This window comes from Felis catus, chromosome C2 (genome assembly GCF_018350175.1).
Source record: "Felis catus isolate Fca126 chromosome C2, F.catus_Fca126_mat1.0, whole genome shotgun sequence".
NCBI lineage: Eukaryota > Metazoa > Chordata > Mammalia > Carnivora > Felidae > Felis > Felis catus.
The window spans coordinates 257998-280125 of record NC_058376.1 but is presented as its reverse complement, the minus strand read 5'-3'; the positions used below and the strand labels follow the sequence as shown (position 1 = coordinate 280125).

Sequence of the window (22128 nt, the reverse complement as noted above, 5' to 3'; positions counted from 1 at the left end):
ACACAGTATGGCTTGTACCCAAATCGGTACTTGTTTTCTATAGGACTTTTGGTTGTATTTTAATTCTTTTACTAAGATGCTATTTGTGCCTTTAAGTAAAGAGGGGAACCTAAAATAAACACTTACTAGAATACTAAAGTTCCCTGATTTAAGAATTGTAAAATTATTTTCATCTTATTAATGATTATTTACTGTATCATTACCAGGCCTTAAATGGGAGAGTATAGGACAATTCGGAGGATTTAAAACATTTCTTCTATTATTGTTTTGTTGTCATTACCATTAGAAATGAAAACTTTCACCTGGAGTTTCTCTTCAGCAGCAGTGTTGCTAAACTGCACCAGGTGTGGGCAGTTGTGTGGCGCCTCCTGCCACCTCTGTTGTTATTTAAGTCGTGAAACTAGCAACACGAGTTTTTGGTTTGATGACATGGTGAAAACCAAACACACCAGAGATATAGGATAATTTAGTGGTTTTGGTAACACTTCCTTTCTACAGAAAAGAAAAAGTTCATATTGTTGAAAAAAAATTCTAGAAATAGCTGTCACATGTTTCTACCAAATATAATTATACATAATAGCCAATTTAAAAAAAACTTTTTAATAGTTGTGTAACCATAATAAAATGCACAGCTGAGGTGACTTGATAGAACCTTTATGAGCAGTTAGTTTTATTGAGTGAAGCAGGTGTGTTGGGGAAGGAATTCTTTCCAGAGCTCATTGTTGCTGCCCCTAAGAGGGTGCAGATGGACCGAGTGAGGCCCCATCACCACTGCACTGACCTGGGCCATGTGTGAAGGTTGTGTGGGGTGTTCACTCAGATGGGCACTCGACACTTGGGGTCTTCTTTGATATTTGGGACCCCACCAAGGAATGAGCTGAAGCCACTCCCAGCGTGCGGTGCCCCCGGACAGTCCTCTTGGGGAAGCTGGGGTCGAGAAACCAGTTTCCCAGGTAGGGCTCCTTGGATCTTACAGTCGGGCAAACGAGGGCTGAGATGACCCCTTGGCCAGGCAGGGCATAGCGGTGCAGGGCATAGCGGAGCTTGCCACGTGCTGGCCTGGGAGACCCAGGTGCCAGTGTGGGGACTCCACCCCCCTCCCCGACTCATCCCTACATTATGCCTGTCGTCATTATTTTAACCACAGACACGTCATCTGCCTCAGAAGATGAGGGCTCTTTACGGCGACCCGGGCGACTTACCTCCACTCCGCTCCAGAGCCATTCCAACGTCGAGCCCTGGCTCGACCGGGTCATTCAGGGCTCGTCCACCTCATCCTCTGCATCCTCCACCTCATCTCACCCGGGAGGGAGACCCGCCGCTGCTCCCAGTGCCACCGCCGCCACGCTCACAGGCCCCGTGGCCCACGCCCACATAGGTCAGTAACGAGCTGCCGCGGCCCCTCCAGGACAGGGGTGCCCCTGCGCCCATCAAGACCCACCTTCTCTTTTTCATCTGGAAATGTCTTTTTGGTAACAAAAGTCGTTCTTGATGCTTCTGTGGTTTGGTGATCCCAGACCCTGTGGTGCGTTGGCTTCCCCACAGGTCCCAGAGGTGGCGGTGTTTCTTGACGTCGTGTCTCCACCTTTTGGCAGGTGTAGGGTGGATGGTCCTTATACTTGTTCCTGATAGCCACCCTTAGCCCCCTGCCACTACATTGTCTCTGTCTTTGCTCTTTGCCTTGTGTGCACAGCTGTGGAGCTGTCAGTTGCCTCTGGGGCAGGGGCCTGGGGCTGCGATCATGGTCTGGCCTTTCTTCCTCCACATACCAAGTTAGCCCCTCAACCTGAAAAGAGAGGTCAGGCAAAGCTAAATCATACAGATGTGTAGATCTTTTCTAAGTCATCCAAGTCTTTCAATTACATAAATCTTAGAAAGGAACAATTGCAGACCTTTCCTCATTTGAAACCCTGTTTTCTAGACAACAACATTAGCATGGTTGGTTGGATGTGAGCTGGCATGCGCAGCTTGTACCTTAGCAACAGTATATTCCTCACGTGGTGCCGTCAGTATTGTCGCAGTTAACTTCTCAACCCTTCTCAGCCCCCCTCTTTTGTAGACATGGAAGGAAGACGGAAAGATTGTAACTTGCCTGGGCTCACACAGCTGGCCTAGCGGTGAAGCCAGGGCTGATAAAGTTTTCTTGATTCCTATTCATTTTCTTTGCTGTTAGCTGTTCTGCTAAAACTGGAATGGTGCAGCAGCCATGCACCCATGATAGGCTGCTGTTGTCGGTGGGGTCCTGTAGGCTGAACAACCACCCCCCTCCCCTTCCAGCAGGTGTGGGCTCAGAGCCTGAGCTGCCTTGGTGTGAAGTCTTGGTCATTGGGCTGGGCTGGGAGTAAATTGGATGGCATCTCAGCATCATCTGTGGACACATCACCGACGCTCTTCACTTTTTATTTGTTGCATCAGTGCAGGAAACCTGCACATTTCTGTTGAGCTTGTGTCTTATAACCGTGACGTAGCCTTCCGTGAGAACCCACGACACCTCATCCTGCTTCCGGCACACAGGGAGGCGGCTGCTGAGGTCACTGGGTGGCAGCAGCTGGGGCTCCAGAAAAGGCCCCTTTGGGAAACAGCCGGCCCCGGCTGTTCCTGCAGCTCTCCTAGACGCCCTGTGGAGGCCTAGTGCTCACTGCTCACCCTTCCTCAGGCAGGTTTTCAGGGGATAGCTTATAAAACAGCTTTCGCACGGATACGTTTTTTTCTCTGTCACAGTGCTTTGACTTATTGGAAATACACAGATATCTCCAATGTGAGAAAAACAGTAGTTTTTGAATGTTCTTTCATCTTATTTCTGCTACCTGATCTCTGTTCTCCGTGACATGGTGTAGGAAGGTAAAACTGTATTAGCCATTGCCGAGCTGTTGGAAACCCTGCTTCCTGGTGGGTTGGAGATAAAAGCGTATCTAGCATGAGAAACTGGCCACAGTTCACAGTGTGTAACTGGGCAGCTCTTGACTTCCCTGCGGTTGTGTGGGGTCTTTTAACAAAGCACTTAGCTGTAAGGAGTGTGTGTTCCGTGAAAGGCCCAGAAGTGAAGGTTTCTGCAGAGATGTGTTACGGTTGTGGATGGAGGACCCCTGGCTTCGGCAGGTGTGGCTGCGACCCTCTTTTCTCCCATCCCATTCACATGGCCTCTCATGTACATTATGTGATCAATTCTTATAAATTTTAAAAATCTTAACTGCGTATTATAGCCTTCATATGCTAAATGTTCACTGGATATAGTTGACTTGAGTTCCTAAATCTGAAAATACTTACCTTCCCTCTCCTTATTACAAAAATCATCCTTTTAGTTTTTAGCACTGGAGAATTCTTGAGTTGGGCTAAGGAAAGTGATACAAAAAGAAGAAGAATGTATTAGGTAAAAAAAATTTGAGGGACAATATATTAGGTTAAGGTAATTTGTAAAAATACATCATCTTCAATTTTAGAGTAAGCAAGCAAATCCATAAAACATTGGGGCACAGCTATAAATACCTATATTTAGAAGTAATATTTCCAGTTGTAGTAGTTCATTTAAAAAAATTTTTGTTAATGTTTATTTTTGAGAGAGAGAGAGAGAGAGAGAGAGAGAGAGAGAGAGCACGAGCAGGGGAGGGGCAGAGAGAGAGGGAGACACAGAATCTGAAGCAGGCTCCAGGCTCTGAGCTGTCCGCACAGAGCCTGACGCGGGGCTCGAACTCACACAGGCCGTGAGATCGTGAACTGAGCCGAAGTCCGACGCTCAGCCGACTGAGTCACCCAGGCGCCACTATAGTAGTTGATTTTTATTTTGAATTTTACAACTGCTTTGTAGTTGAGATTACCATTAATGCCTTTCTTCATGAATATTGTTAGAATCATTTATTCTTTTTGCTAGACATGGAAGGGTAGGGAAATTTCTTTTTACATGGAAAGAACTTTGTGATAGGCAAACTTTAAAATGCTAATTTCATCAACATCATGCTTTTTCAAGGGTTGTGACAACTCTGTCATTAAATTAGATTTTTCCAAATGGTGTTTTCTGCTGTGTAAATAGTGAGTTTGGGTTTTGTTTCCATATAATTTCATCTTTCTATATATTTAAACAAAGATTTTAGTTTGCATTCTGCCTGGGAAATGAAGTGATAGGTAAGCGGTAGGAATTGAGACGTCAGAAGCACCAGAGTGGGGCCTGCGGTCGCAGGAGCACGCGTTACAAGCCCAAATGGACCGCGTGTCTGTCCCGATGGCCCTAGCGCGGGTGCCACACTCACGCTCACGCCTCAGCAGCCCGTAGTCAACCAGTGTTCCGACAGATACATGTACCATGTGATAAAGACTTAACCCCAAAATGTGCGTTCAGACAATAGAAGGAGTGATTTTAAACATTTCTGCAGTTTAATGTCATTTGTCTTTAACCATGATGTTAACACCTTCTGCTCTGAGAACTTGACTGAAGTCTCCTAATAGTGAGATGTGTTGATCTGGCGGGATAATTTTTATCTTTGTAGGCTTATTCTTTGGAGCCTGTAAAGGTCTTGTGTCTTTGTGGCATCCAACATACTTTTTGGGGGAGTTGGGGATAGTTTTTGGAACCTGGCTATTATTTTCATAATACAACAAAAATGATCCAATGACAATTGATTTGAAATGTGTTTCTGCTTCACTGAAATTTCTAACTAACTTAGTCCTGTGAAAGGCAGTCTCACCTGCCCTGTCAGAGCACTGTCGTCGGGGGTTCTGGCCGTGATCCCTTTGAGAACCCAGCAGCCCACGTGACACAGCCTTCCATGGGCCACGTCTGGGAGCTCAGAGTTCACAGGGTCCCGTTTTGTCTTAGTCAACCAGAAAAAAACAAAATTAATCAGAATACCACATTCCTTGCTTTGAGCTCAGCTAGTGAAGCTTTAGTTCGCTGCGTTTTAAAGAGCAACTCAGTACACTTTCGAATCAATAGCCACTTTTATTTGGGGTTTGTTTTTCCAAAGCAGATCTGCACTCTGCCCCTCCTGATGTCACCACGGGTCTTGTGGAGCTTCCGCACTGTGAGCGTCCGCAGCTGGCTTCTGTGAGAGGCGTCCCTCGGGGCTACAGCGGCAGCGTCCTGGAAACTGCGGGTGGTGAGCACGCCTCTCTTTCTCCTGTGGACAGCAGAGCACAGTCTTTCTCTTCAGGGAGTGAGCCTCGCTTTAGTGAATTTGCTTAAGCAAGCTTGAGCCAGCCACTAGTTACAGTCCTTCAGCACGTGTGAACTGAGGCCAGTGTGTGTGGTGGCTGTGATTACAGGGAGCATCATGGGGAGAAATAGTCGTGAGTCCCTGGAATTGGGCAGAAAGGGAAGAAGAGTAGGGAGGAGAAAATCTCCACATTTAAACTGGATCCACAAGGAGTTTGGGTCTATAAAACAGGAGGAAAACGAGAGACCGTGGGCAGCCTCTTTGTTGGACTCCGTGTGGCCTTAGTGTGAGAGCACCCTGCCCCTGACACACCAGTGCCTGTGCCCCCTGTGTGCACAGTCTGAGAAATGGGCACAGCAGCAGTCAGGGTTTCAGACGTGCAGGCCGGAATGGCCTTGATCTTCACAGCGTCCTCATTTATACCATTTCCTTTTGAAATAGTTTCCAGTGTCTTTTATCCAAATCATGTGAAGGTTTTTTTTTTCCCCAGTGTATCAGATTTGAATTGCAGGAAACTTCAGACGATCTTAGATCTAAGGCTTTAATGTGTGTTTGGATACTCCTAAGTGGCAGATCAAATTTTGTCAAGGCCTTTTACCTCCTTATCCAGATGCAACAGGAAAATACTGAGTCAACATGAAGCCGGCTATTGGTTACGTAGATTTTTTTTGTTTGATTATATTTTTTAAAAGTTCAAGAGCTTAGTTGAGTTATAACTGACATGTGATCAACTGCACATATTTGAAGCATGCAATTTTATAAGTTTTACTATTAAAAAAATTTTTTTAAGTTTATTTATTTCGAGTTGGGGGAGAGAGAGACAGAGGGAGAGAGACAGAGGGAGAGAGAGAATGAGGTGGGGAAGGGGCAGAGAGAGAGGGAGAGAGAGAATCCCAAGTAGACTCCATGCTGTCAGTGCAGAGCCCAACATGGGGCTCAGACTCACAAATCGTGATCATGACCTGTACTGGGATCAAGAGTTGGACGCTTAATCGACTGAGCCACCCAGGCATCCCTAATTTTGTGTTTTAAGATGTATGTATACCTGTGAAACCATTCTTGTGATCAAGATAGTGAACACATACACCCAGCATTCCTAAAAGTTTCCTTGTGTCCCTTTGTAATACCTCCCTTCTACCCATTTTGGCTTCCCCCATGCTTTAGGCAACACTGATTTATTTTCTGACACTATAAATTAATTTGCATTTTCTGGAATTTTACAGAAATAGAATCATGCAGTTTTTACTCTTTGTTATGTGGCTTCTGCTACTCTACATAAGTATTTTGAGATTCATTCGTGTTCTTGGATGTTTCAGTAGTTTGTTCCTTTTACTGATAAGTAGTGTTTCATTTCATGGATGTACCACACTTTATCTGTCCACCTATTGATGGATATTTGGGTTGCCTCCAGTTTCTGGCTATTACAAATAAAGCTGCTATGAATATTCTTATACAAGTTTTTGTGTAGAAGTATGCTTTCATTTGTTTTGGGTCAATACTTAGGAATAGAATGACTGGATCATATGCTTAACTTTCTAAGAAATTGCCAAACGGATTTCCAAAGTGATTGTACCATTTCACATTCCCATCACGGGTGATGAGACATCTGGCTCCGCTACATCTTTGCCTGCCCCTGGGATTCTTGGCTTGTTAATCTTAACCACCCTTCCAGGTGTGTGGAGGTGTCTGCTTGTAGTGTTCATTAGCATCTCCCTAAACACTGAGGAAGTGGGGCATCTCTTCATGTGTTTGATTGCCATCTGTGTGTCTTTTTAGAAGCGTCTGTTCAGATCTTTTGCTTATTTTTTTTAATGTGATGTTTTCTTAGTAAGTTTCGAGAATTCTTTGTATGTTCTGGATTCAAGTTCTTTATCAGGTATATACTTTGGATTTTCTCGCAGCCTGTGGCTTTTTTTTTTTTTTCATTTTCTTAACAGTGACTCTCAAAGAGTAGAAGTTACTAATTTTTATGAAGTCCAGTTTACCTGTGTTTTCTTTTATAGATCCTACTTTTATGTCATATCTAAGATATATTTTCCTAACCCAAAGTCATAAAGGTTTTCTATGTTTTCTCCTAGAATTTTATAGCTTTAGGTTTTACATGTAGATCTATGATCCATTTTGAGTTACTTTTAGTCTAAGTACAAGGTATGAGTCAGAGTTCCCGCGTTTGCATGTGGGTGTCCAGTGTTCTGGCCTTGTTTGTTCTAAAGCCCAGTCTTTCCCCACTGAGCTCCTTTGCGTCTTTAATGAGAATCGGTAGACCATATCTGAGAGAGATCTGTTCCTGGCTGTCTTTCCTGCCCTGTGGCTGTGTTTGTCCATCCTTACGCCAGTACCACACCATCATGGTTACTGTGCTTTTATAACAAAGCTTCATATCATGCAGTTTGTCTTCAAACTCTGCTTTTCATTTTAAAATTTGCTTTGGCTATTTCAGCTCCTTTGCATTTGAACATATATTTTTAAATCTGTTTGTTTGTTTCTACCAAAATTCCTGAAGGATTTTGACTGATATTTTACTGACCGTAGATCAGTTCAGAGAGAATTGGAATCTTAATAGTATATATTTCAGTTGATAAATACAGTATATCTCTCCATTTATTTGGCTCTTAAAAACTTTTCCAGCATTGTTTTGTAGCCTTCATTATACAGGTATTGTACCTATTTTGTTAAGATTATTCCCAAATAGTATTTTGGACACTGTTATAAATAGTATTTTAAATTTTTTTCAGTTGTTTATTACTAGTCTATAGAAATGCATTTGGTTTTTGTATGTTGTCCTTTTATTAGTTCCAGTAATTTTTTTGGTAGATTCCTTAAGATTCTATATGTTTGACCATTTTGTCTATGAATAGATTTTTACTTTTCTTTGCAAATTTTTTGTCTTTAGGAACGTTTATTTTTCTGGCTATATTGCAATGTGTGTAAGATTTCCAGTTGTGTCAATAAGAGATGTTGAAAGTGGATGTGACTTGCCTTGTTTCCAACTGTGGGGGGAAGGCATCCACTTTTTCATGTTTGAATTATGATGTTAGCTGTGGGTGCTCTTCATTAGGAAGCTCCCTTTTTTTCCTGATTTCCTGAAAATTTTTATCATGGCTTTAGTTAAATGATTTTATTTTCATCTATTAAACTCATGTGTGGTTTTTCTTTTGTAGTTTGTAGTAAATTTCATTAATGTAGTAAATTTCATTGATTTTTGAATGTTAAACCAAAGTTATATTCTCAGGATAAACCCTACTTGGTTATCATGCATATTTTTTCTATATTCAGGATTTGATTTGCTAACATTAAAAAAAAAATTTTTTTTGAGTGAAAGAGCATGTGTGTGAGTGGGGGAGGGACAGAGAAAGAGAGAGAATCCCAGCAGGCTCCATGCTGTCAGCACAGAGCCCAGTGCGAGGCTCAGTCTCATAAACTGTGAGATCATGACCTGAGCCAAAATCAAGAGTCATACGTTTAACCGACCAAGCCACCCAGACACCCTGATTTGCTAATATTTGTTTTTAAGGATTTTGTGTCTGTGTTCAAGATACATAGTAGCCTGTAGTTTTGGTTTTATTTTTTCTTGTAATATCTTTGTCTGCTCTTGGTATCAGGATAATGCTCATCTCAAAATGGATTGAGAAATGTTCCTTCCTCTTCTACTTTCTAATCAGAGAACGTGAATTTTTCTATTCTTGAGTCAGTTTTGTGTCTTTGAAAGAATTTGTTCATTTCATCTGTACTTTCTAATTTAGGCATAATTCGTTCATGATATTCCTTTATTATCCTCTGATGTACATGAATTGGTGGTGCTATCCCCTCTTTTATTTCTGGTAGTAGTAATTAGTGTCTTTTCTCTCTCTTTCTCTTTTTTAAGTAGGCCCCATGCCCATTGTAGAGTTTGAACTCATGACCTTGAGATTGAAAGTAGCATGCTCTACCAACTGAACCAGACAGACGCCCTAGTGTTTTCTGTCTTTTTATCTTGATCATTGTAGCTAAAAAGTTCATTGAATTTTATTTATCTTTCAAAGAACTGGTTTGGGTTTAATTATTTTTTTCTATTGTGTGTATTTCTAATCTTGTATTTTTTCCTTCCTTTTTTCTACTTATTTTCAGTTTACTTTGCTTTCCCTTTTTTCATTCCTCGAGGTAGAAACTTAGATCATTGAATTTAGACCTTTCTTGTTTCCTAATGAAAGTATTTAAAGCTTTAAATATCCTTCTAAGAGCTGTTTTAGTATCCCACATATTTTGATATGTTCTTTTCCTTTTAAAAATTCAATTCTAGATATTTTTTATTTTCTCTCATGCTTTCCATTTTGGCCCATGATTTATTTAGAAGTATGTTGTTTAATTTCAACAGATTTGCAAATATTGCAGGTATATTTCTCTTATATATACTATATAATTCAACTCCTTCTAAATATATTGAAAATTTTTAAAACTTTTTTAATGTTTTATTTATTTTTGAGAGAGAGAGAGAGAGTATGAGCATGGGAGGGGCAGAGAGAGAAGGAGACAAAATCTGAAACAGGCTCCAGGCTCTGAGCTGTCAGAGCCTGACGCGGGACTCAAACTCATGAACCACAAGATTGTGACCTGAGCTGAAGTCGGATGCTTAACTGACTGAGCTACTCAGGCGCCCCTTGAAACTTTTTAATGGCCTAGCACATGGTCTGTTTCTGTGAGTATTCTACTTGAAAATAATATTGTTGGGTAGCTTTTCTGTGAATGAATATTACATCCAGTTGGTTGATACTTTAGTTTGAGTCTTCTCTAGCCTTACTGATTTTCTGCATACTTTTTCTATATTTTGCTGAGAGGGGTATTGAATTTCCAACTATAATTGTGGATTTGTCTGTTCTTTTAGATCTGTCACTTTGTGTTTTATGTATTTTGAAGTTCTGTTATTATGTGCATACATGTTTAAAATTGTTATGTCTTGATGAATTGGCTGCTTTATCATTACAAAATGATCCTTAGTGATATTTATTATTCTGAAATTTTCTTTGTTATTATTATGGTTGCCTTCAGCTATTTTATGAGTATTAGTTACACGACAAATCTTTTTATCTTTTTACCCTACCTAGGTCTTTTAAATTAAAATGTATTTCTTATAATTAGTATTTTATTCATTCTTATACTTTCTTTTAGCAGGTAGCCATTTACTTCATTGGAGTCTTTGGACCATTTATAGTCATTTTTTTTTTTCAACGTTTATTTATTTTTTTTGGGACAGAGAGAGATAGAGCATGAACAGGGGAGGGGCAGAGAGAGAGGGAGACACAGAATCGGAAACAGGCTCCAGGCTCTGAGCCATCAGCCCAGAGCCTGACACGGGGCTCGAACTCACAGACCGTGAGATCATGACCTGGCTGAAGTGGGACGCTTAACCGACTGCGCCACCCAAAGCGCCCCTATAGTCAGTTTTAATGAGCTATTTGGTTGGGTTTAAATCTATGATCCTGCTCTATTTTCTGTTTCACACATCTGTTAATTTCACTCCCTTTCCTGATTTCTTTTGGTTTATATTCTATTTTATATTCTGTTTTCTCTCTCTCTCCCTCTCTTTCTTTCTCTCTCTCTCTGTCTCTCCTTTTGTTCCCCCAGTGGTTACTCTGTGACTTACAATATACATCTTTACCTCATCACTGTATGCCTTCACATAATATTATACCGCCTCAATGTGGCAAAGATTGTATTTTTAGTAAATGTTATTGGGGCCATTGGAAAGCTAGTTGGGAAAAGTTAAACTTAGATTCTTTCCCCACACCACTGAAAAGGCAAAACTCAAAAAGAATCAGATATCTAAACATAAGAAATGAAGAATAAAAGGAAAAAAATTGCTGAATTTTCTTTAACCTGGTTATAAGTAAAGGCTTTCTAAATTTAATTTTATTTTTGAATGTTAAACCAAAGTTATAGTCTCAGGATAAACCCTACTTGGTTATCATGCATAATTTTTTCTGTATTACGCATTTGATTTGCCTTTTTTTTTTTTTTTTTTTTTGAGTGAGAGAGCACATGTATGAGCAGGCGAGGGACAGAGAGGGAGAATCCCAAGCAGGCTTCAGGTTCTGAGCTGTCAGCACAGAGCCCGACACAGGGCTCAAACCCACAAACCATGAGATTATGACCTGAGCCAAAATCAAGAGTTGGGCACAACCAACTGAGCCACCCAGATAGCCTGAAACTAAAAAAAATTCTTAACAAAAATATCCCCATAAAGAGAAAAAAAGAAAAAAAAGAAAATATCCCCATAGAGAGTCACAAGAAGAATTGACAAACTAGGAGTAACTATTTAGAGTGTGTGTGATAGGTAAAGGTCTGATGTTTCTAATATCAAACAGACTCTTAAAAATAGGAGGAAAAGACCCCAAATTCTATGAATTGCCAGTCTGCAAACTATGGCATATACTGGCATTCTGCTTTTGCAAATAAAGTTTTATTAGGACATGGCCATGCCCACCCATTCCCATGTCATCTGTGCTGCTTTTGCCCCAGAATTGCAGAGTAGGGTAATTGCAACCAAGACTTTGCCCACTGCCCAGAGTGTTTCCTATCTAGCTCTTTAAGAAAAGTTTGCCAACTCCTAGTATAGGAAAATGGGCCAAAAATATGCACAGCCAATTCATAAGATCTAAAAATAGCTCTTGAACATCATGTTCAGCCTTTTTTATAATTACAGAAATACACTGTTGGTGGGAATGCAAAATAGTTAAACCTCTTTGGAATAGAAATTGGTAAAATATATATATTTGGATCCAGCAGGGCCAATGTAGGAATTTACTCTGAACACACATTTCCAAAACTAAGGAAATCCATGTGCACAAAGTAATTCTTTGTAGCAGTACTTATAATTGCACAGTATTGGAAACTATGTAGCTCTCCAAGCCTCACAAATTGGTTGAATAAACCTAGGATGTTCACATCGTGGGGTACTATGCAGCTGTCAGAAATAATGAGAAAGCTTTTTATGACTTGGAATGAGGTGTTTTTCCAGGAGATGTTAAGTGGAAAAGCCAAAAGTAAAAGAGTGGTTCTAGTATGCCACCTTTTGTGTGAGCAACAAGGGAACACAGCAAAGCCTGTATGTGTGTAGAAGGGGCGCAGGAAGGACAGACCAGAAAGCAATGAAGCTGGTCGCCCCCAGAGGTGGGATGGGCGGGTGAGTGAAAGTTCAGTGACATTGTTTTGAGTTTGTCTTAATATAGTTTTGACTTTTAGTAGTTTGTTAGTGTAATAAAAAATTCAAACCATAAACTTGAAGTATAGGAAGAGGGGAAAACCCCTTAAACTGAAAGCAAGTAGAAATAAACCCAGTCATATTCCTGTGAAGTATCATAGCCACATTTAAGGGGGTGACAGAGAGAGAGGCAGAATAGGTAAGCTGTGACACAGTACCGGACCATACGCCCACAGTCTTGGACAAAGTTAGGTGTGAACAGCAAAGAAATCTTGTTTTTTGTTTTAATTTTTTAAGTTTATTTATTTAGTTTTGAGGTGTGGGGGGGGGAGAGACAGGAGGGCAGAGAAAGAAAGGGAAAGAGAGAATCCCAAGCAGGCTCCATATTGTCAGCACAGAGCCTGATGTGGGGCTCAAACCCACGAACCGTGAGATCACAACCTGAGCCAAAATCAAGAGTCGGACACAACAGACTGAGCCCCCAGGTGCCTTGAAATCTTGAACTCTTGCTTGTTTGTTTTTGTAGCAGTATAGGTTATGCAACTTAGAAATTATTTTATATACATGATAATATTGAGCAAAAGTGTTGATATTATTGGGAGCCAGGATTCCTACTGTGGAAGAAAGAAAGTCCAAATATGAGTGGGAAAGGCAAGAAGAACCTGTGGGGTGGATTGGGATTGGAAGTACTGGTGTGGATTCATTGTTCCTGAGATTCAAATATGTGTCTATTTATGCTTTCTGTGTGCACATGCACATTGCCATCGAGTGTCCATGAATACACGCGTGTGTCCATGAATACACACTATGAATGCATAGTGTACTTTTTTAGCTCTGTATTCCAAAAGTGGCACAGACGCTGTGGTGGCAATGAGCACACCTAGCGGCCAGATCTTGATCTTCAACATCTTTCCCACACAGGAGAATGAGGGCTTCTGAGAGAAAGAGCTAATTCAGGGCTGGAGCATGGTAGCATAAGATGACTCTGAGGCATCTTATGACAGGGTGTAAGGCAGTGCTTTAAAAAATGATGGGGGCAGGGGTGGCTCAGTCGGTTGGGTGTCCGGCTTCGGCTCAGGTCATGTTCTCACGGTTCATGGTTAGAGCCCCACGTCAGGCTGTGTGCTGACAGCTCAGAGCCTGGAGCTTACTTCCAACTCTGTGTCTCCCTCTCTCTGGCCCTCCCCCGCTCACACTCTGTCTGTCTGTCTCTCTCTCTCAAAAATAAATGAACATTTAAAAAAACTAAAAAATGATGGGGGCATGTCACAGGTCAACTCACATAGGATCTCACTGGCCAAGTCTGGGACAATTTGTACATCAAAATAGTTAAGAACCATATGCTTTAGAGCATTTGAGCAGTGCGTGAGTCACTCCTGACGATAGATAGATAGATAGATAGATAGATAGATAGATAGATAGATAGATAACAGACAGAATGCTGAGTGTTGATGGGTAAAGTTAAATGAGGTGCTAAAGTTGGAAAATAATTTTGCAACCATTGCCGTAAAAACCTGCTTCTGGCAAGAATGATCCAATGTCTGTTAAATGCAGGGAGAAAATTCTATGAGGATTAGGATATTTGTATGGTCTTCAAGTGCCTACTCACACATTGCATATTAGTTGCAGAAGAAAAAATAGTGACAATCAGTGTAGAACCCAGACAGCGTTTTGGGTGATGAAAATCTGTCCCTGTGAGGATAATCTGGACATGATATTTGGGTAGTATTTCAGCCAGGAATGCAGCACCTGGATTGAATCATGAGAAAACCTCAAGCAAACTCAAAATGAGGAATGTTCTACTCAATAAAACAAAAGAACTGGATTCTTTCAAAATGTGAATGTCTTAAAGGACTAAGAAATGTTCCAGATCAAAGGAGAATAGACAGGCAATGACTGAGTACGGTTCTTGGTTCTAGAACTTGGCTGGCTTCAGGTTGGAGGACGGGGATACTGTAGAAGGATGTTACTGTAGAAGGATCAGCTGCTGCGCTTGCCCTTGGACAGCGGGGTGTGTCTGAGGCTTGGGGCCCTGCTTACCTGTCCTCCCAGGCAGTGCTGTTGACCGGTGCCCTTGGCCATCACCTGCTGTGTTAACCTTAGAGCACTTATCAACCTGCCCACTGTTCTTGTTCACTTACATGTGTATATATTTCTGCTTGTTTTCACCCAGCAGGTGGTGAGCTGTCTGAGGACAGACTCTTATCTGTCATTTTGCTGCTTTACATCTCCCAGAACAACATTTCTTAATAATTACTAAGGAACACCAAAGAACTCTTAGTTTGGGTGGCTTAAATCTCCTGATATTTATCATATTAGAAGTTAAAACTAAAGATTTAAAAAATATTTATGAATCCATTCAAAAATAGCATTAGGAAACTCATCACATCTTCATATAAATACCACATATTTATGGAAGAATTTCTAAAATGGAGATTTGGTGAGAAGAACGGGCCTGTTCTCCAGTGCAGCCAGTCTCCCTCGCAGCCAGCATGATGGAGGCACCTGGGCCCTGCGCCTTGTCCCCATTCAGTTGGCTGTGGCTCACATGATGTGGGGCTTCTGGAAGACTTGCTGTGTGCTGTGAGGAGGGAGGGAAGGGCAGTAGCCTCATGAACCCCTGAAAGGGTCCCTGGACCACTTTGAAAATCACTAGCTTAAAAAAAGTTCTAGCTCCCAGAAGGCCTTCAGTAAATATTTGTTGAATGAATTAATGAATTGCAAAGTGGCTGCGTGGTGGGGCCAGTGCTTGGTTGGATTTATGAATTCCAATGTGTTCATGCAGTTGGTCACTAGACCCCGTCTCCACATCCTATCTCTGGAGGGATGGCGACCTCTGGCCTCATTGCTCCTCTTCCCCTGGCAGGTGTCCCTGTGAACAGCAGAGTGTCCTCCAAAATCCAGCAGCTTCTCAATACCCTGAAGAGGCCAAAGCGCCCTCCGCTGAAGGAGTTCTTTGTGGATGATTTTGAGGAGCTGTTGGAAGGTGAGAGATCTTGGGCTGACTCTCGTGTCTGAACGGGGTGGCTGTCATGTCCAGGGTTGTGGGCAAATGTACGTTATGCAAGGTCACACTGTGACATTACAACACAACGAAATGACCCTCCCTCTGTTTCCAGCCCCTGTGGTCAGCGTGTGTCATGGTGAATTCAGCAGCACATGTGACTGCTGGCTTTATTTGAACAGGGAAAAAAACACATTGCTCATAGTTAAGGGACTTAAGATTTTTCTATGCCTCTGATCCAGTGCTTAGTATTTGGTTACAAGAATACTCCTAAGGTTTCATTTTATTTACGTTATTTGAATTTTTTTTTTTTTTTAAGTAGACTCCATGCCCAACATGGGGCTTGAACTCAACCCTGAGATTGAGAGTTTCACGCTCTACTGACTGACCCAGCTGGGTGCCCCCATTATTTCATTTTTTGTTTAAACTTTAATTCTGAAATACTTGTCTTCCCATGATTTAAAAGTGTATTTTTGGCATAGTTTTGGCCCGTTTTCAGAAATTTAGTCTCTCATTTATGAATGAGATATACATTTAGGAAGAAAGAATATAGATTTATTTGTAAAAGGAAATGACCAAGAAATAGGAAGGAGTATAAACCTATAGAAAAGGGACAGAAATAAAGCCTAGTATAAGGTGCAAGTGTGCTCATGTGTCAAGAGCCACGGGGCGCACGGCCAGCTCGCCCCTCTGCCCCTTGCCTCTGCTGTGCAATGTCTGCCCTGCCAGCCGCCACCAGGTGTCTCCTCACTGAGGGTCAGACACAACTTTTAGGGCATCGCTTTCCCCTTTGTCATCAGATAACACCTTTCAGATGCAAAGCGCAGTGGTATAAATGCTGTTCCGAGCAGTCTTTCTTACATGTGGACGAATGTTGGCTACACAGCCACTGGAAACATAAGAGATTTTACTTTATTTTCTCTTTCAACCTGGTGATGGGTGGTTTGCATGCGCAGACTGAAACGCGACTCTGCTCGCTTTTGTCCTTTATAAGTGGGACCTGCGCCGCTTCTCAGATGTCGTCAGGGTTGGCCACAACCCCGTGAAAGCCTCAACGTCACTGCTGCCATTCTGGGATTGTCCTGGGGGGTTACAGTCACCAGTGGCCATCATTGTCCAGGATGAATCTCCATCTGTCCTTTGGTCGGTTGGCCTGTGACTATTATAATGATAAGGAAATCTGGACAAATTATTGAAATCTTGTTACAACTGGTGTTTTTTTTTTTTTTTTTTGAGAGAATGCTTAAAAACAGAATGTGTGGATGGTTCTATGAAGTGCTAATTATTAAATTTCGATTTTGCTTATAGTGCAGCAACCAGATCCAAATCAGCCAAAGCCTGAGGGAAGCCAGACGGCAGTGCTGAAAGGGGAGCCCCTGGCCGTGGGGACCACCTGGCCACCGTCCCTGCTGGCTGCCTTGCAGCGCTGGGGCACGACACAGCCCAAAGCCCCCTGTCTGACTGCCTTGGACACAGCTGGGAAGGCCATCTACACCCTTACCTATGGCAAGTGTCAACAGAAAGCAGTTGGGCTCTGGCTTAGCTGTAAAAATGTTACATGTGTCATGTCATACAGCACAGACATACAGCTTCATGAACACGATAGAGCAATTCCTGAGAAACCAACACCACTGTCAAAACTGTCACTCCAGGTGCCCCTCCTGGACCACTGCCCCTTCTTCCCAGGAGAGGGGACTACTCACTGACCGATGGTGACCAGCCACTGCTCTGGTGTTGAGGTTCACATCTATATATGCATCTCTGAACAATGGAATTTAGTTTTGTCTAATTTTGAACTTTGTATAAATGGAATCATACAGTATGTATTTTTGTGTTTGGCATCTTTTGGTTCTGTATTATGTTTTTATGTAACACAAATCATAAGCATCTGACATGGTGCATTTTCACGGAGTGATATGCTCCTGTAACCAGCACTCAGCTCCTGAGCATTTCCAGGTCCCCAGCCCCCGTGTCCCTTCCAGCACATGCATCCTCACACTGGCGGGGAACTGTCACATGCCTGTGACCGTTGCCTCGCTTGTGTCTCAGTTTTATGTCAGTGGAATTACGCGAGACTCAGCCCTGATGTGGTGTGAAGCTGTAGCTCTTCTCATTGATGGATGTTATTTTAGTGTATGAACATGCCACCACTGTGCCCGTACTCCACGGTTGAGGGACACCCGCACTGTTTCCACTGGGGCTATTGTGTATAGTGCTGTTATGAACATTCTTAGGTGCGTCTGGTTGGTGAAACGTGCAGGCATTTGTGCTGGGAATGTGTACACATACGAGGAGCCTTGTGCAGCTTTAGGACACGCAGTCACCTGGTTTCCAACGTGGCCGCATTGACCTTCACTCCAGCCGGCAGTTTGTGCGGACTTTCAGTTGCTCCCCATCCTTGTCAACTTGATATTGTCTATGTATTTCATTTTAGCCTTGCCTGGAGGTGTGTTGTCCTGTCAAGTTGTATTGCTAACTTATTTGCATTTCTCTGATGGCTAATGATGCTTTCTGTATGTTTATTGGCTATGTGAATATTCTCTTTTATGTACTATCCAAATCTTTGGCTCATTTTTCTATTTGGTTGCTAACATTTTCTTCTTTGTATGTTTCAAATACATGTCTTTTGTCAGATTTGTTTTGCAGATGTCTTCTTCCACTCTTTGGACTGTCTTCTAACACTTTTATTGGTGGCTTTAGATAAATGAGAAGTCCTAATGTAATTAATCTATCTATTTTTTTCCCCTCGTCCTGTTTGCCACACCTAAGGTCACAAAGATATTCTCCTACCTTTTCTTCTAAAAACTTGTTTTACTCTTCGTATTTAGGTGTCGTGATTCACGTACAATTTAGTTGGTGTGTGGTGTGACATTGGAGTCGTTTTCTTCCCCGATGAAGGTCTGGTTGACCTACTGCCATTCACTGAAGAGGCAGTGCTTCGCCCAGGGCCCCGCAGGGCTGCCTTGTCGTGTACCGGGTGGAAACACATGTGTGGGCGTGCTGCTGCTCTCCATGCTGTTCGTTTGCACAGGCTGTTTTCTGTTCCTGCTCCCTGAACGGCTGTAGCTGTGTGAGTCCTCGTGTCTGGTATCGACGTCCTTTGGCTCTGTGATTGTTTCTTAAGGTTTTCCTGACTATTCTCGGCCCGTTGTATTTCTAAGCCATCTTTAGAATCAGTTTGTCAATTTCCAGAAAAATTCCTGCTGGGATATTGATTGGCACTGCATCGATTCTGTAGTTCAAGTTGAAGAGAACCGATGTTATTACAATTGCGGAACCTTCCAGTTCATGACTGTGGAGTATCTCCCCTATTTCAAGGCCTTCTTTAATTTCTCTCAGTAAAGTTTTATACTTTCGAGTCCAGCGCTCTTGAGCATCTTTCATTAGATTTATTCCTGGTGGAATGGAATGGAATGGTTAGAAACTGTTGCTTGTATATAGAAGTGCAATGGATTTCCTCAGGTGGTGATTTTGTATCTAGTGACCTTATAAATTAACATTCTTTTTTGTTTGTTAGTAATTTGTCCATATATCTTTTGGATATCCTGTGTACAAAATCATGTCATCTATGGCCAAAGACAGTGTTATTTGGACCTTTCCAGTACTTACACCTTTTATCTCTTTCTCTCCTCACTGCACACGCCAGAACTGCCAGTATGATGTTGGATAGTGGGCATTCTTGCCTCCTTCTCCATCTTCGGTGGAAAGCTTTGGGTCATGAAGTATGATGTTTGCTGTAGTTTTTTTACTTGTTTTGTGGTCGAAATTCTTTGTCAGATTAAGTAAGTTCCCTTCAATTCCTAGTTTAGTAAAAGGTTTTGTTTTTTTTATATAATGGATGGCATTGAACTTTATCAAACACTTTTTCTGCTCTGTCAAGATGATCATATGGTTTCTCTCTCCTCTCCACTTAATTTGATGAGTTACATTAATTACATTAATTTTCAAATGTTAAGCAGCCCTTGCATTCCTAGAATAAATCCCACTTGGCTATGATATCTTCTTAACAAATGTCTGGATTTGATTTAACCAATATGTTGTTTGGGATCTTTGCATCTGTGTTCATTAGAGATTGGTCTATAATTCTTTAAGGAAGGAGCTCATTGCCTGCTGTGAGGGGTGTGGCTGTTGACCACCTCCTCCTGTTGAATTCATTTTTCCGGTCTCTCTCTCCTCTCCTTCTCGGACTTTGATTACATGTATACCTTTTTTGAATCCTGTGTAGCTTTCATTTTCTTTTTTATATTTTGTATTCTTTTCTATATATTTAGTTGACTCTTGAACAATGCAGGGGTTAAGGGCACTGAGCTCCTGCACAATTGAAAACCCAAGTATAAGTTTTGACTCTCTGAAAACTTAACTACTTAACTATTAGTCTACTGTTGACCAGAAGGTTTACCGATAACATTGGTAGTCGATTAACACATATTTTTTTATATGTTTCATGTACTGTATTCTTACAATGAAGTAAGTTAGAGAAAAGAAAATGTTATTAAGAAAATCATAAGGAACATGGGGCACCTGGGTGCCTCAGTTGGTTAAGTATCCGACTCTTGATTTTGGCTCAGGTCATGATCTCTTAGTATGTGAGTTTGAGCCCCACATCGGGCTCTACGCTGGCAGTGTGGAGCCTGCTTGGGATTCTTTCTCTCTTTCCTTCTCTCTCTGCCTCTCCCCTGATAGCACTGTCTCTGTCTCTGTCTCCCTCTCAACATAAATAGACATTTAAAAAAATTAAAAAAAAAAAAAAGGAAAATCATAAGGGAAAAAAATACATTCACAGTATTGTACTCTATCAAAAAAACCCACGTGTAAGTTGACCTGTGTTGTTCAAGGGTCATCTGTACTTCAATTTGGAGATTTATTTTCCTTAATTCAAAATCTCTAATTCTGGTTTCTGAAATTTCTATTGTATGGTGAAATTCCTGATGAGTTCTTAATTTAGATATTGTCTTTTTAGTTTAAAATTTTCACTTCTGTGTTCTAATTCCTATTATAATTTTCTAGGAAAATTCTTCATCATTCCATGCATTGTCTTTATCTTTTCCTTTATTTCCTAGAATCCATACATTCCTTACCATGACTCTGTCGGCAAGCTCCAGGGTCCTGTCACCTCCAGGCCTGCTGCTCTTGTCTGTACTTTCTCTTGGTTTTAGTCTGGGGAACTTGTCTTTTGGGATGCATAATACCTTTTTGATTGAATGATAGACACTGTGTGTAAAAAATTGGTGAGGCTCCAGGTGATGTGGCCTTCCTTGAGAGAAGTTCCTTCCTCTCTTGGCAGGTACCGTGGTGGCTGGTCACTGCAGTCAAGTCTGAGCACCTGTGTGCTTTTCCCCCGGGTCCCCCAACCCTGGCTTCTATCTCGTGTACTACTAAGAATCCCACATTGCTTCTCAGAGGTTTTCAGCATGGATTTTCAGCCTCCTGTCGTTCACAGTCCTAGGACTCAGTAGATCTTCTAGGGGGAGGCCGGCTGTGCTCTCACGGCCCCCAGCCTCTGCCAGCAGCTCTGCTGTTTTCTCCGTGCCTCAGAGGCAGTGATCCACAGGCATGAGGCATGAGATACTCCATCTCCTGTGGGTGCCAGAACCCTAAACACCCAGCTTTGATAAGAAACAGCTGTGCACAGTCAGCTCACCTCCCCAGGGGTTTTCTCTCTGGAGTCTTAACTCCTTTGGTTGACTTTGCTGCCTCCAACAGATGGTTTCTGCATTTTATCCAGTTTTTAAATTCTTTCAGGTGGGAGCCCTGGTCTGCCACCAGTACTCCCTCCTACTTGGAAGCAGAATCTTTTTCCATTATGCTATGAAGATTCATCCATAGTATTGTGTATAGTTGCAGCACATTGATCTCTGTCAAGGAATGAATATTTATCAGAATCTGCATATCGGTCGGTTATAATGTTGCTAGACATTTGGGTGATATCCAGATTTGGCTGTCACAAACTGTGCTGCTAGGAACATTCTGGGGTGTGCCACCTGGTACATAAGCATGCATTTTTGTAGGGTATGTACTTCAGAGTGGAAGTGTTGGGTCTGAGACTATGCGTATCTTTACATTTATCAGATAATGCCAGACTTTCCCAGTTTATGTTTACCTGATCAGTGTATTAGCCCCACCTGTTCCCCATCATTGTCAGCCAGGCTTATTATAGCTAACCTGATGAGAATATGGTAGTAATATTTCATTTTGGTGTTAATTTGCATTTTCCTGAAGACTGAGTAGGTTCAGATCTTTTCCTGGATTTTTTTTTTTAATCGTTTGGATTTTCTCTTTTGTTAAGTACTATTGAATCTTTTACACATTAAAAAAATGTCTTTATTTATCTTGAGAAAGAGAGCATGAGCAGGACAGGGGCAAGGAGAGAGGGAGAGACAGCACTGTCAGCACAAAGCTGTATGTGGGGCTCGCGCTCACAAACCATGACGTCATGACCTGAGCCAAAATCAAGAGTCGGACGGTTCACCGAATGAGCCACACAGGTGCCCCTACACATTTTTAAATATAGGGTTATTTGTGGGAATTTTGTGTGTGCTCTGGATACCCGTCCTTGTCAGTGACGTGTGCTACAAGTGTCTCCCACTTTGTCCTTTGGCTGTTACTCCCGAATGGGAGTTTAGTGAGCAGAAGGCCCTTCCATTCCTGCCTAGTGCTTTGTGTTCTCAAGGACTCTCGCTCCGCCAGGATCATAAAGCTATTCTAGTATCTTGTGAGAGCTCTGCTGTTTTGTGTGTGGTGTGGGGCTGGGTCTCGGGTCAGGTTTTCAGGACGGATAGCCAGCCGTCTGTGCTCGTCCC

General features: G+C 42.0%; 1 protein-coding gene across 11 annotated transcripts in view; it reads left to right on the top strand.

Annotated features, from left to right (window-relative positions):
• Positions 1–22128, top strand: part of DIP2A (disco interacting protein 2 homolog A) — a 118245-nt gene that overhangs the window by 46392 nt on the left and 49725 nt on the right. For 6 of the 11 annotated variants that reach the window (XM_023238578.2, XM_023238580.2, XM_023238585.2 and 3 more), the window contains 4 exons: positions 1148–1378; positions 4959–5090; positions 15191–15310; positions 16637–16834. In XM_023238578.2, the coding sequence (XP_023094346.2) occupies positions 1148–1378; positions 4959–5090; positions 15191–15310; positions 16637–16834 (681 nt within the window). The remainder of the gene's footprint in view (positions 1–1147; positions 1379–4958; positions 5091–15190; positions 15311–16636; positions 16835–22128) is intronic. The other 5 variants (XM_023238579.2, XM_023238581.2, XM_023238582.2 and 2 more) reach the window with 3 other exon arrangements.